Source organism: Lithobates pipiens, unplaced genomic scaffold (genome assembly GCF_037356315.1).
Source record: "Lithobates pipiens isolate NorthernLeopardFrog02 unplaced genomic scaffold, aLitPip1_a1.2 Scaffold_19, whole genome shotgun sequence".
Classification (NCBI taxonomy): domain Eukaryota; kingdom Metazoa; phylum Chordata; class Amphibia; order Anura; family Ranidae; genus Lithobates; species Lithobates pipiens.
In genome coordinates, this window is record NW_027507764.1 from 141,145,899 (window position 1) to 141,160,433 (window position 14,535).

The following is a 14,535-nucleotide window of genomic DNA, read 5'->3' on the forward strand; positions in this document are numbered from 1 at the left end:
GTTTCCAGATGTATATCTTTGTTCACACTTTCTGCATCATCCTTGTTCATCTGGTGCATCAGTACCATAAACCATTAGCTCCGGCTTTCCTTTCATCTTGAAGGTGGCGGACGTTGCTATTTATCCAGCAGCAATCAATGAGTGGCGTCAGCAGTGGTACTGTAATGACGATTGCACCATTAAGGATGACAGCTTAGAAAGAAGAGGGCAATGGTGATCCCTCCCAGAGCCAGTACAGCACAGAAGAGTGCAGGCAGCACAGGGTCAGCTCCATCTCTCTATTGCTCATCTGCCTGTCTCTGCTGCCAGCACTAGTCCTCCCTGGCTGACTCAGAGACACAATGGAAGCCAGAAAGGAGATGGTCATGTTCCTGGAGGGAGGTCAACTTGGCACTCTAGTTGGCAAGAGAATGTCTAATTTGTCGGACACAGTAGGAAGCCCCATTCAGGAGCCGCAGGAGAAAATGCTTCCTAGAAGTTGCCTGAGCCCTAGATCTGGCCCCTTGGCACCCAGAGAGAGAGCGGAGGAGGAGGTGGAGGTTGTATCGGGGACCAGAGCGGGCAGAAGATCTCCGGCGCTGCGCCTCTCCTCTCCCCATCCCGACTCCTTATCCGGGAAAGGACATCACAGCAGTTCCGACACCGAATCGGATTTCTACGAGGAGATCGAAGTCAGCTGCACCCCAGACTGCACGACTGCCAGCAGCGACTATCAGCATAGCAAAGGTGCGGGGTCACAGCCACCAACCCTAGTACCTACCCTATCTACTGATCTATATCTATCTACCTATCTATCTCTACCTATCTATTGATCTATATCTATCTATCCATCTATCTATCGATCGATCTATCTATCTACCTCTATCTATCTGTCCTTTTATTCCGTTTTGCTTGCACATTAGTGTGTCTATCTATCTAACTAACAAATCAATCTATCTATCTATCTATCTATCTATCTATCTATCTATCTATCTATCTATTCATTCAGTTACTATATATATATATATATATATATATATATATATATATATATATATATTCATTCTAAATGCTAACTATGTATCTGTCTATCTATCTACCCACCTATCATCTATCCATTTCCTAACGTATTTAGTTATTGCTCATAATATCTCTATCTATTTATCCTTTCACTATTATCTATCCATTACTAAATATATTTAATTATTTTTAATGTTTATACCTACTATCTATATATTTATCTATATACCCTATCCTAGACCTATGCTATCATCTATCCTTTTCTCAATGTACTTCAACATTGATCTTGTTTATACATACTGCCTATCTCTCTATCCATCTATCTGTTCCTTAATTTATTCAGTTACTGTTCATGATATGGAATATATATATATATATATATATATATATATATATATATATATATATATATATATATATATATATATATATATATGTGTGTGTGTGTGTGTATTTATCTTTTAATTTTTTTTCTATTAATTTGGTTATTGCTTATGTTATATTCAACTTATTGTACAAAAACTTAGAGCAACATTTTGTGACTGTATGCAACACACAAAAATGGTTTCTGTATTTTCTGTACTGGGTGTGAGCTTGATATTGATGATATTAATATGATTTTTTAAATTTTTAGCAAATGTTTCAGATATAATTGAGAGTTTAGTTGTGTGTAGCTGGCCATGCTAATTCTATAGTAAATAAAGATATGTTGAGATTGATCATAAACGGGCAGGACCATCCTTTCTGCACATCGTAACCGCCCAAATATTTAACATTTGTTTCTGAATATTAGAATGGATACATTTTAAGAAGATATTAGGCACCTAATATAACACATAAGTCTGGTGCCAGGGCCTTGGGAGCATGCTGGTCTCTGTAGGTTGTTTGACACCTTTGCCTGTGTCAGAGATCAAAGGTTAGGATGAGGAAGCTTGTCTGGGCCGTTGTGTATAGGTAACCATAAAGACAATGCCATGGGGTTTGGAGTCTCCTGCCTGCCTAGGTAGTGCTTTGCATGCCCCTCCTCGCAGACCCTGACTTTCACAAGTAGCTGGCGCCAGCTCACAAATTGTCTCTTGGATGTTAAAGGAGGCTCAGGTGTCCGACACACAAAGCCCAGGCTGCATTTGAAAGGACACCAGTCGAATGACCCTCCCATAGCCCAGACCTGACTTTGAGGAGCCCAGGTAGACTTCACACCTTGCTAAACTCCGACCCATCAATAAGCAACTTACAGATATCTTTTGTCTCTAGACCAACCATCATTCTGAAGGCATTTTAAATTCTGATGGCCATCTTTACCTTCTGGGGGAACACATAGCTGTGCAGTGTCCATCTGCTTTGTATCTACAGGCTTCTCCAGTATAATGAACATGTATCTTCATTACAAGACATCTATTCGGGTTGTCGTTATCCATAATTTATTGGGCAGCAGATAAATTGCTGAATTGCATGGCCGCCTGGACAGATTGGTGTGAAATTGGTACATGCACGCTAATTTAGGGGTTACGACCGATGATGGCTCTTATAGTTCCACACAGACCTGTCATTGCTGCTCTGCTGCTTAGTGGACCATCTCCCGACACCCATTCATTCCTTCCAGTGCCAGGTGACCCGGGGGTCTATGAAAAATAGTACGTGCATTCCACTAGCCCCCGAGGATGGTGACCTGGATATTAATAATTTGATGAATATATTTTAATGTGTATTTTACAGTCTTGTTTTGTAGAATTGCACAGTTTAGTTCTAGTGTTAAAATTAGATACTTCTAGCTTTTATAATTTGGATTTGAATGATAGCTTTCGGTGCCCATGAAAGGTACAGAGGGGCTGCTAGTAAAAGTGGCACCAAGCCTTTTGTAGGTCATGAATGGAGTTAATGACTTGTGATCGTTCTGTGCAGGTCAGTGCTCGGACAGCATGGGGGGCAGCCCTGTTCAGAATGGCAGCGATCCATCCAAAGGAAGCGGAGGGTCTCAGAGCTCTATGTCCTGTTCTGCGGACCAGATGCGGAGATACAGGACAGCCTTCACCAGGGAGCAGATAGGACGTCTGGAGAAGGAGTTCTACAGGGAGAACTACGTGTCAAGGCCCAGGAGGTGTGAACTGGCTGCAGCCTTGAACCTACCTGAGACCACTATAAAGGTATTATTCCAGCCTGGGGATCTTGGTCCGTGCATTTTATCTTACCAGAGACCACTCTCAAGGTTTTATTCCAGCCTAAGGGTCTTGGTCCATGTATTTTATCCTGCCAGAGACCACTCTCTAAGTATTATTCCATCCTGGGGTTTTGGTCCACAAGGTTTAACCTGACAGAAATCACCATCAAGGTATTATTCCAGCCTGAAGGTCTTGGTCCATGTATTTTAACCTGCCAGAGACCACTATTAAAGTATTATTCCATCCTGGGGGGTGGTTCACAAAGTTTAACCTTCCAGAAATAACCATCAAGGTATTATTCCAGCCTGGAGGTCTTGGATTACATATTTAACCTGCCAGAGACCACAATCAAGGTTTGGGTCTACAGATTTGAACCTACCAGAAATTAATATCAAGGTATTATTCCAGCCTGGGGGTCTTGGCCCATGTATTTAACTGGCCAGAGGCCACTCTCAAGATATTATTCCAGCCTGAGAGTATTGGTCCGTGTATTTTAACCTGTCAGAGACCACTTTGAATGTATTTTTCCAGCCATGGGGTCTTGGTCCATGTATTTAACCTGCCAGAGGCCAGGTATTATTGCAGTCTGAGAGTATTGGTCCATGTATATTAATCTGCCAGAGACCACTATCAAATTGTTATTCCATCCTGGGGGTTTTGGTCCACAAAGTTTATCCAGTTATTATTCCACCCTGGAGGTCTAGGTCCACATCTTTAACCTGCCAGGGACAACCATGAAGGTTTTGGCCCACAGATTATAGCTTACCAGAAATCATTTTCAAGGTATAATTCCAGCCTGGGGGTTCTTGGTCCACATATTTTAACCTGTCAGAGACCACCAACAAGGTATTTTTGAGCCCAGGGGTCTTGGTCCATGTATTTTAACCTGTCAGAGACCACTCTGAAGGTATTATTCCAGCCTGGCGGTCTTGATTCATGTATTTTAACCTGTTTGAGACCATCATCAAGGTGTGACTCCAGTATGGGGATCTTGGTCTACAGACATTAACTTGCCAGAAATCACTATAAAGGTATTATTCCACCCTAGGGATCTTAATTTTATCTAAAGTTGTGTTTTTTCTTTGTGTAAAGATATTAAAGATATAATGGCTTTTTAATGTTTGTTAGATTAAAGTGGAACTACACAGCATCTGGGCACAACAAACCAAAGATGCCATTTAATTTATTAACAATATTCAAAAAAACTCACCCTTCCATGTCTCCATGTTTTATTTTGCTGAAAAATTCATTTGAAAAACACCTCCTAGCATTTCTAGATGTAGCCATCTTGAGTAAGGGCAGGTGATTAATGTAGCATTTACTTCCTGGGATCCATCTGCCCTTAGCTTAGGCATGCAGGCTGGAGGGTGTGCCTAGCTGAGAAAATCCCTCCTCCCTCCCTGAAGACTCCTAGGACGTATGACATCATTAACCTAGGCCTGGAAACCAGACAGTAAGTCAAGAAATGTAACAATACAAAAGTTTAGAACAAGTAAATATGATATACTTTCCTATTTACTAATGCCTGAAACATAAGGTTTAAAATTGTCAATGTTGATTGATAGAGTGAAGTTCCAATTTAATATGTTCCCTCACATCCATTATTGTTCTGAAGGCTGACCTCATCCTAAATATGTTGTTTTCTGTTCACAGGTGTGGTTTCAGAACAGAAGGATGAAGGACAAGCGACAGCGGTTGGCAATGACCTGGCCTCACCCAGCAGACCCAGCCTTCTACACTTACATGATGAGCCACGCAGCTGCCACTGGCAATCTACCTTACCCCTTCCCATCTCACCTACCTCTTCCTTACTACTCTCACATGGGTCTTGGCACTACTTCAGCGTCACCTGCCAATCCTTTCAGCTCACCACTGAGACCACTGGATACCTTCAGAGTCCTCTCTCACCCTTACCCTAGACCAGAACTATTATGTGCATTCCGACACCCATCCATCTATGCCACACCTGCTCATGGACTTGGTACTGGGGGCAACCCTTGCTCTTGTTTGGCATGCCATTCCAGCTCTTCCAATGGGCTAGCACAAAGGCCTGCAGGCTCTGACTTTACCTGCTCCTCCTCTACAAGATCAGACTCCTTCCTGACTTTCACCCCTTCGGTCCTGAGCAAATCATCTGTTCCTCTAGACCAGAGAGAGGAGGTACCACTGACCAGATAAGATGGACCTACCCTCTCCCCCTGACTGAGCTACCTAGCTTGCCAATGTCTTTTTTTGGGGGGGCATCCTGTCAAGAGGTGGCATTCCAGGACCTTTCAGGTTGTCACAGTCTTTCTCCCCCAGATCAATGACTATACTATAAAATTAGCTCATTATCTTCAAGAAGACAAAGGACTACTTTTAAAGAGTGAATATTTTATAGGCATTGCCACACTTTTGTTTATTCTGTGTCAGTAACAAAATGGCAGACGTGTAGATTTTAGGATTACCATGCTGGGATACTTGAATATTAAGTTAACACAGAACAATAAGGTTATTGATGTGTTTTTCCCCCAAATGTACAAAATACATTTAAAGTATCAACAAAACACAGTATTGAGATGATACATTGTTATTTTGCAATGTACATGCATCTTTATCAAACCACCAATTTATGACACCTTCTATGAATGGTTCTTACAGCAGAAATTCGCAGTTTTTGTATTTTAAACCCTTTTTTTTTTGTTTTTTATGTTTTTTTTGAATAAACACTGGGCTTGGGGTTATGTCTGAGCCGAGAACTACAATATTTGTATAAGGAATGACAATGGTTTATCCTCAGCTGCTGAAAAGTGAGCACACTGATTAAATTATCAAGTGATGTATATGTAAGGAGGACCTTTCTGGATGTATAATAATTTTCCCAGAGTGCAAACCTTCTGCTAGTCCTTAACAAGCCGCATAGGGAAGGGATTATGTCGCCAAAGCTCTGCAGACAGGCGCCCACCTCTGCAAATTAGTGCACAGGCACACTGTTAACAGCCTCCATCCATTATGCTTGTGTACAAATCTTCACCAAATCACAATGAGGATTTTAGTTTATACTTTTAATTCTATTTATATATTTTTTTATATCTATGTTGTGCTCCATATTTGATGATCAGGGATGTTCAGTTTACATGTCATTTGTTTATTTATATTTGCTTTTGTTGCACATGTGAAGCTCAAATGGAAATGTCTACCTGTCTAACGTTTAATGTCCTTTGACGTGTTTCAGGTATGGGTAGTGCATTCCTTTGCCAAGAATGTTTTTGTTTATTTTATTTTTTTGTTTTTGTTTTGTAAAAATGATTTTCAGCACCGTCCAAAATGATAACAATAACAACAACATAATAAACACTGTTACAACAATCTGCTGAAATTCGCAATAAAATTAATCACAAGGAATAATTGTATTCATTTTTTTCTAAAAGATGTCACCGATCTTATAGAATTTTATGATTAATTTAGAGTACAGGGTGGTTTCAAGTTATTGATGTAATACACTGATGAACCTGCACATGTTTTCATAATATCAAATGCATACATTCATTTTTGTCTGTAGCAATCTGGCTTCAGATTACAAATTAGAGCCAAAAATGTAAATTTGAATATAAACAATTCTATAAAAAAAAAAGAATAATAGAGTAGACAAAAAGCAAGTAAAAAAAAAGCTTGATTATTCATGTCAGTTTTCCAGTGCTGGTGAATTGTATGTAAATATCCGACGGTAGTAGAAAGTCGCATGTGGGGTGGAAGGCTTGCAGAAGTAATATTCAGCCATGGTTGAGTAATTCAATACATTGTGATATTCATCTTCATACTGACATATTGCAAAACATGCCAGTTTATCACAGTGAACTGCTGCATGTTCAAACATTTCTTGTTGGCAGGTTTCCTTTAAAACTTGAAATATTACACAATTTAGGAAATTTACAAGCATCGATAGTAGCATCATGGGCAACTGTGTAATTTGTTCTTTTAAAAATAAAAAAAATAAAATTGTTGGGGAGTTTAGCAAGGTAGGGAAAACAGTGATGTCCAATCATTTATATTAACCAATCACCGTTCGCTACTTCTACAGTACACTGATGTGCACTAACCCATATCAACCAAACATATCACCTGCTTGCGGTAGACAGAACAATACCAGATGGTGGCTCATAAATTACTATAGGTTACTTATATAGAAAAGAAAAAACAATGTTTGTTGATCGGTTGCTATTGAATGCTGGGATGCCATAATTGATATAAGCAGAATAATGATAGATGATTGGTTGCTATGGGATACTATGTTTCTAGGCAGAACAATGGCAGATGATGGTTGATTGGTTGCAATGGGATACTACACTATATATAACATAAGCACAGTATTTGCAGATGATGGTTGATTGGCTGCTATGGGATACTAAGCTTAACTTTAAGCGTTTGTTACCCCAACACTTCATTTTCCTGATATGTGCTTGCTGCACCATGTACTTGTATTAGAAAGCATCCTCTCTTTGCATTGCTTCCTTTGTGCGAAATCCTTAGTGTTCCTGCTAGCCCCACTGCTTTCCTATTAAAAACTGACCACAGGAGAGCACACAGTGGTCAGTTCTCTAGCTATATGCTGGGAAGTCAGTGTGTTCTCCTCCAATGATCAGACTTGTCCTGACACGCCCCCCCCCCCCCCCAGCCATTTACTGTGAAGCTCAGTGTGCTGCTGCTTCTTTTCCTCCAGCTCTTATGCAGCTGACAACAGAGGGAATTTGATCACTTATTAAAAGAAAGGGAGAAAAGGGTATGTATATAAATATATTTTTTCTATCTATACAACAATGTTTTGCCTTTCATTTCTATTTTAAACTGAATGGGTTGTTTTACAAAGTGATAATTTACAATCACTTTAAGCAGAACAATGACAGATGATGGTTGATTGGTTGCTATGGGATACTACACTTTATATAACATAAGCAGAATACTGACATGTGATTGTTAATTGATTGCTCTTCCATACTACACTGGCATGGGATTAGAAGAGCAATTTGAGATGACTGCTGAATGGTTGCTATGGGATGATACACTTTGTAAAGGATAGGCAGAGCAATGAGAGATGACTGCTAATTGGTTGCTATGGTATATTGCACTTTGTTGAGGATAGGCAGAGCAATGAGAGATGACTGCTAATTGGTTGTTATGGGATAATGCATTTTGTTGAGGATAGGCAGAGCAATGATGACTGCTAATTGGTTGCTATGGGATAATGCACTTGGTTGAGGATAGGCAGAGCAATGAGAGATGACTGCTAATTGGTTGCTATGAGAGAACACTTTGCTCAGGCTAGACAAAGCAATGAGAGATGATTGCTGATCGATGCCTGTGGGTTATAACACTTTGTACAGAGATGGCAAAACAATGACAGATCCCTGCTAATTGGTTTTTGTTGCTTACGATATACAGAGTAAACATAATAAGCAATAATGATTGCTATCTGTTTGTTCGGGGTTATTACACTATACAAAGGCTAAACACAGCATTTAGAGAAGACTACTGGTTGCTGTGGGTTACTTCATTAGGTACACTGCTCCTTACCTTACTAAATAAGCCTGACAACCTCATAAAAACACAGAGAAGGAGAAGAAGATAGGCTGCAAAGCTAAATAACACATGGCAGGTAAATAGGCTTGCTGCAGGTGGCTGGAAAGCACAGGAGTTGGGTTTAACAAGGAGGTAAATGAGATGTCCGAAGCAATATTAACAGATATAAGATCAATGATAAGCCCTACTATCCACTCAGAAGCATTTAATTGACTGTATTTCCTGGGTAATTGTACCAGGATCATGAGTCTGAACACGTTTCAGAAAATTCTTGTATGGAGCTGGCTTGTCCTGCTTTGTGTCACCCATTCCCTCTAGCATGTGAACGAATTCGGTAACCTTCACCATATTGCTTCTTCCTATGGCAGTCATTTGGAAATGGTATTAGAGGGAGAAAGCACTTTAGTCCTATTATTATGTGGCTTTTTTCCAGCAGAAGAAGCTGTGTTGGCCTCTGCAAGAATAAGGAGAATCTGGTTAAGTACTTGTAGAGATCCCAGAGGATGCTGCATTCATACAAGGCAAACTGAGCCCAGTCCCCGACATCCCCTGGTTGTTAGTATGTGATTGATTGCCTTATTAAAGCGTGTTCTTGTAAGTGTGACCAAACTGATTGCAAACTACATGTTTAGAATAAAAGCTCAATGCTAACAGCCGAGGAAAAAGGGAGGGAGGATATGAATAGCTGGTTAATAATTTATCATCCCACTGGAGATCTGGTTAACTAAATTTACACGGTGTACAGGAAAGTTTCTGGGTGTAATCAGTCATGCCTTCATCTGCTCTTCGACTTCGTGTCAAATTAGAGGAGAAATCTGCTGGTTAGTGTGGAGAGCGATCATTGGAATGGTGGCAAGTGGCCTGCAGGGTGACAACGCTTAGGGTGAGCCCTGTGTGCTCTGACCACATGTGGCTCCTCCATCACTGGGGGCCAATCCAGCCTCTCTCATCACACCTGACAGTCCCTTTGTTTTCAATTACTCTCCTGCTCGATTTGTTACATTATTTTACTCAAGTTGAGCAGTCACTGCATGTACCCAATACCATATGTCAGCCTGTTCACCAGCTTGCCAACTACAATGGTTTAATGAACAGTCCCCTGGACCTTTGTTCCACAAACATGTCCTGATCTATTCACTCTCAGCTAAAATGTGTTAATCGTTTTGTAATACGACTCAGGACTTGGGGTCAAAAGGATGGCGCTATCATCAGGACCTGCAAAACCATAGAATGCCAAGTTGGCTTGTTGGCTTATATATCATTTCTATCTTAAAAAGCAGGCTAAATAACGTTGGAATAAAATTTTTCCCAGGAGATTGTGTGACACATACAAATTCACACAAACAATACATATATATATATATATATATATATACATACACAGTATATTATACAGGCATACCTCACTTTTAAGTACACAATGTGGTTTATTTGGAGTAACAAAAACGTTTTTTCTGCCAGTGAGCTCCTATCAGAAACTCTAATGAGAAGGAAGTTGATCTCAAAATATGCCTGTAAATGTCCTAATGTGCATGGACACATAGGATAACATTGAGTTGCTTCTACAGGCAGAACGTAAAACTCCTGTAGAAGCAACCTTTTTTACACAAGTGTGCATGAAGCCTATGGATTTTTTGGCTTCCTCTGGATCAACTGTGAATATATATATATATATATATATATATATATATATATATATATATATATATATTTATTTATTTAATCCATCTGTTGGTTGAACTAGATCAGTGGCCTCCAAACTGCAGCTGGGGGGCCAGATGTGGCCCTTTGCTTACCTATATTTGGCCATTGGGACATTATTTCTCCTACTGACATCAATGATGTGGCACCATTCCTCCCACTGACACCATTAATAGGGCACCCTCCCTCTCACTGACACCATAGATTGGGCACTATTCCTCTTGCTAAGACTAATGATGGGGCATTCTTCCCCCCACTGACACTGTCAATAGGGCACTATTTCTCTCATTGATGCCAACCATGGGGCATTTATTCCTCACATTGATACCAACCATGGGGCACTGTTCCTCCTGCTAAATCCAACAATGGGACACTATTCCTCTTGTTAAAACCAGTGAGGCCAGTCTTTACTACCAGGGATGCTGGAACATTTTCTATTCACACTGATCACATTTTGGCCCCCTAAACCCTGAAGGACAGTAAACTGGCCCTTTGTTTAAAAAGTCTGGAGACCTCTGAACTAGATGGACTTGTGTCTTTTTATTTAGCCAGACTAACTATGTAACTATGTGCTAAAACTAGAGAGTGCAAAATATGGTGCAGATCTGCATAGAAACCAATCAGCTTCCAGTATTTTTGTTGTCAAAGCTTAATCGAACAAGCTCCAGAAAAAAATAATAATATTAATATGTATATATATATATATATATATATATATATATATATATATATATATATATATATATATATATATATATATATATATATTCTGGATAATACATCTTTATTTGGTTACTGAAAATACATAAGGGTTACCTGTAAACATAGGATTTGCTATTTTAATAAATAGGCTATTTACTTCGCAAGGGAAGTTTCGCTTTGCAGGAGAATTTTCCACAGAGATTAGTGAATGTGGTGAAATTTCACTTTTTAAACAGTATCCAATCAAAACAGAATTTTTGCTTGCACATGATTGGATGATGGAAGTCAGCAGAGCGTCTCTCCATTCACTAAGCTCTGGGGGAAATTCCCTAAGTGATCAGTGTATTTGTGTATTTCTACATGTTTTAACACAACAATCACACAACTTTAACCCAGGATTTATACAAATGAACCCAATTAGAATAATGATTGATCTTGGGTAACAAATATTGATCTTGGGTAACAAATGTGTGAATCTTGTGTCAAAACATTTATAAAGAGATCCCATAAAGTCCAAATCAGAGATTGTAGCAATCTCAGAAACCTATTTATTAAAGTTTCAGAAAAACCCAAATGGCTCCAGGTTTGTGAAGGGACATGGCTCTTCGAAAACTGTTGCTGCTGTTTAAAGATGAAGATCATTATATATATATATATATATATATATATATATATATATATATATATATATATATATATATATATATATATATATATATATATAATCCTCCCTGGTTTAGTCATCTCCGTTTTTCATCAATATGCTAATGAAATGTTTAAAATAAAACATTCCTGTTTTCATTATTTTAGACCAAGTGACGTCATCACTGGGTCTATGCGCTTCTCTACACAATGTAGGCAGATCGTGGTTGTACATAGCTTCCTTAAAAAAGCAGACCACCCTAGGTAACACCCACATGTGATACTGAGTCTCTATGATCCACAAAACCTGAAATATAATGAACGACTAGGGTAGGCATGGGGGCAGATTGGCTGAAGTGGAAAGGGTTGGCTGATGCTGGGCACCCTCAAACTAGGGAATGAGATGGGCTTTAACTGGCTTTTGTAGCTTTTAAAACACTTTCATAAATGGACACCACTGTGAGAAGCTGACAGTGTGCAGGGAATCGAAATAATCTTTTTCAATAGAAGAGAGAAAGCTGAAGAAGAGAGCAAGACTGAAATAAAAGGCTGGAGTTCAGCTTTAAATTAAGACTATGTTTAGAGGTTTTCGTTTAACTTCAGCTATACAAATAGTCTATCTATCTATCTATCTATCTATCTATCTATCTATCTATCTATCTATCTATCTATCTATCTATCTATCTATCTATCTATCTATCTGTCTGTCTGTCTGTCTGTCTGTCTGTCTGTCTGTCTATCTATCTATCTATCTATCTATCTATCTATCTATCTATCTATCATAATTCCTTATGATTATTCGAAATACAAAAACACACTTTGTAATAATTTCCAGAATTACATTGTTTATGACTTTCTCAGGAAGTCAATGACAAGTCAATGACAAAAACCAATGAAACATAGGTAGATACAATAGTAATACACTGTAGCTATGCATTGTATGTTTTTATTTGTTGCAAAGTAACATTTTCTTGCAATGTATTGTATGGAATAATTTGTCTCAAAGTCACATTTTCTTGCTGCTTCCAGACTTGTCCTTTGGTCGCAGGGCTGTCCAATCTGTTCACATATTTTGTCTAAACAGTTCCATAGAATTTAAAGGCTGATAGATGTTAAATGGAGCAGACGGGCTTTGCAGAGGGCTTATTTTGTTAAGTGGCTTTAGATCAATGTGTAATAAAATGTTTGCATAAATATTTAAGTCCAAGCTCTGAAGCCAACGTTCACAGGGAGAAACAAATCTGCGTCTATTAGTCTTCCTAGGATCTGGGGGTAGTCTTGAGAAAGAAGAGCATATTAAAGTCTTCTGCAGCCTCATTTGAATCCAGCCCTGCTTCTGCAGAATAAGGAGTGTGAATAGACCAATCACTTCATAATGATGATGAATGAGGAATTAATTCACATACAAGCAAGGCAATTTAGGCCTTCATCTGTTTAAATAGCCTCCCCAAATTATTCGCAATTGCAGGTCACAGATTTAATCAATTGACCAATCTTGTGAAAGTCATATCCTTACATCTCAATCCGAATTATTTATAGAGCAGCAGAGAGCAGTGAAAGGTATTGTGTTAACAGGCACAATTACTTACAGGAGAAGGCGCTTCAAATGGGAAACAAATGTCTTGTTTGGCAGCAAATGATGAAAAAGAGTCAGTTTTCATCTTGCTAAAACCGTGTAAAATCTTCCTCTGGGTCCATCTCTGTTATATACACACGGAGAGCTCAATTACACATCCTAATAGCGCTGGAATTAATACTGTATAAGCAGAACGCATCAAAATCCATGTACAATCTCCAACAGTGTACAAGGGCACTTTCCTTCTTTATCAGATAGACAGACCTCTGCTAACTATCTGAAGCCCACACTGAAATCAATTGTGCCACATACATTGTACATAGGTGTCTTTTTGTAATCTAACATAAGAGGAAGGAATGAAGGAATGAAGAAAGAAAGAAAAAGAAAGAAGGAAAGAAAGAATCTCTGATATGAAACACAACATTTAAAGTGGACAGAAAGGCTCAATAAATTAATAATGTTTTTGTAATAATAATAATAATAATAATATATATATATATATATATATATATATATATATATATATATATATATATATATATATATATATATATATATATATATATATATATATATATATATATATATATGCCATCAAAGATTGTGAAAAGCAAAATTAGTATTTTTATATTTATAGATCTTTCTATCTCTATATGATAAAGTGCCCTATGTTAGACTCTATCTAACGTTCTTTCTATCTTGATATGCTTGACAAGGACAGTAAAGAAATCAATTTCATTTTGTAGGGGTTACTAGCCAGTTCTTATTGCCAAACTGATCAATAGAATTGTGAATAGACAACTACTATCTATCTATCTATCTAATTGCTGTACTTCAGTGTCTACTATCCGTTTATTTATTTACTGTATTGGTATCTATCTATCTATCTATCTATCTATCTATCTATCTATCTATCTATCTATCTATCTACCTATATATCTATTTCATGTACCTTTATATTCAGTATCTTCTATCTATTTACATTTAATTACAGTTTCTACTATCTATCTATCTATCTATCTATCTATCTATCTATCTATCTATCTATCTATCTATCTATCTATCTATCTATCTATCTATTTATCTATCTATCTATCTATCTACAGTACCTACAGTATATCTATATCATCTATCTATCTATTTACTGTACCTATATCTACAATATCATATTTCTATCTATTTAGTGTACTAAATATTCAT

The 14,535-nt window shown here is 38.1% G+C and overlaps 1 protein-coding gene across 1 annotated transcript; it reads left to right on the plus strand.

Annotated features, from left to right (window-relative positions):
- Nucleotides 1–200: 200 nt before the first annotated feature.
- On the plus strand, nucleotides 201–6,545 carry EVX1 (even-skipped homeobox 1). Its single transcript, XM_077491346.1, has 3 exons — nucleotides 201–726; nucleotides 2,902–3,143; nucleotides 4,812–6,545. Exons 1-3 carry the CDS (start codon nucleotides 342–344, stop codon nucleotides 5,334–5,336), a joined length of 1,152 nt encoding a protein of 383 aa, XP_077347472.1. The 5' UTR covers nucleotides 201–341; the 3' UTR covers nucleotides 5,337–6,545.
- Nucleotides 6,546–14,535: the final 7,990 nt, after the last annotated feature.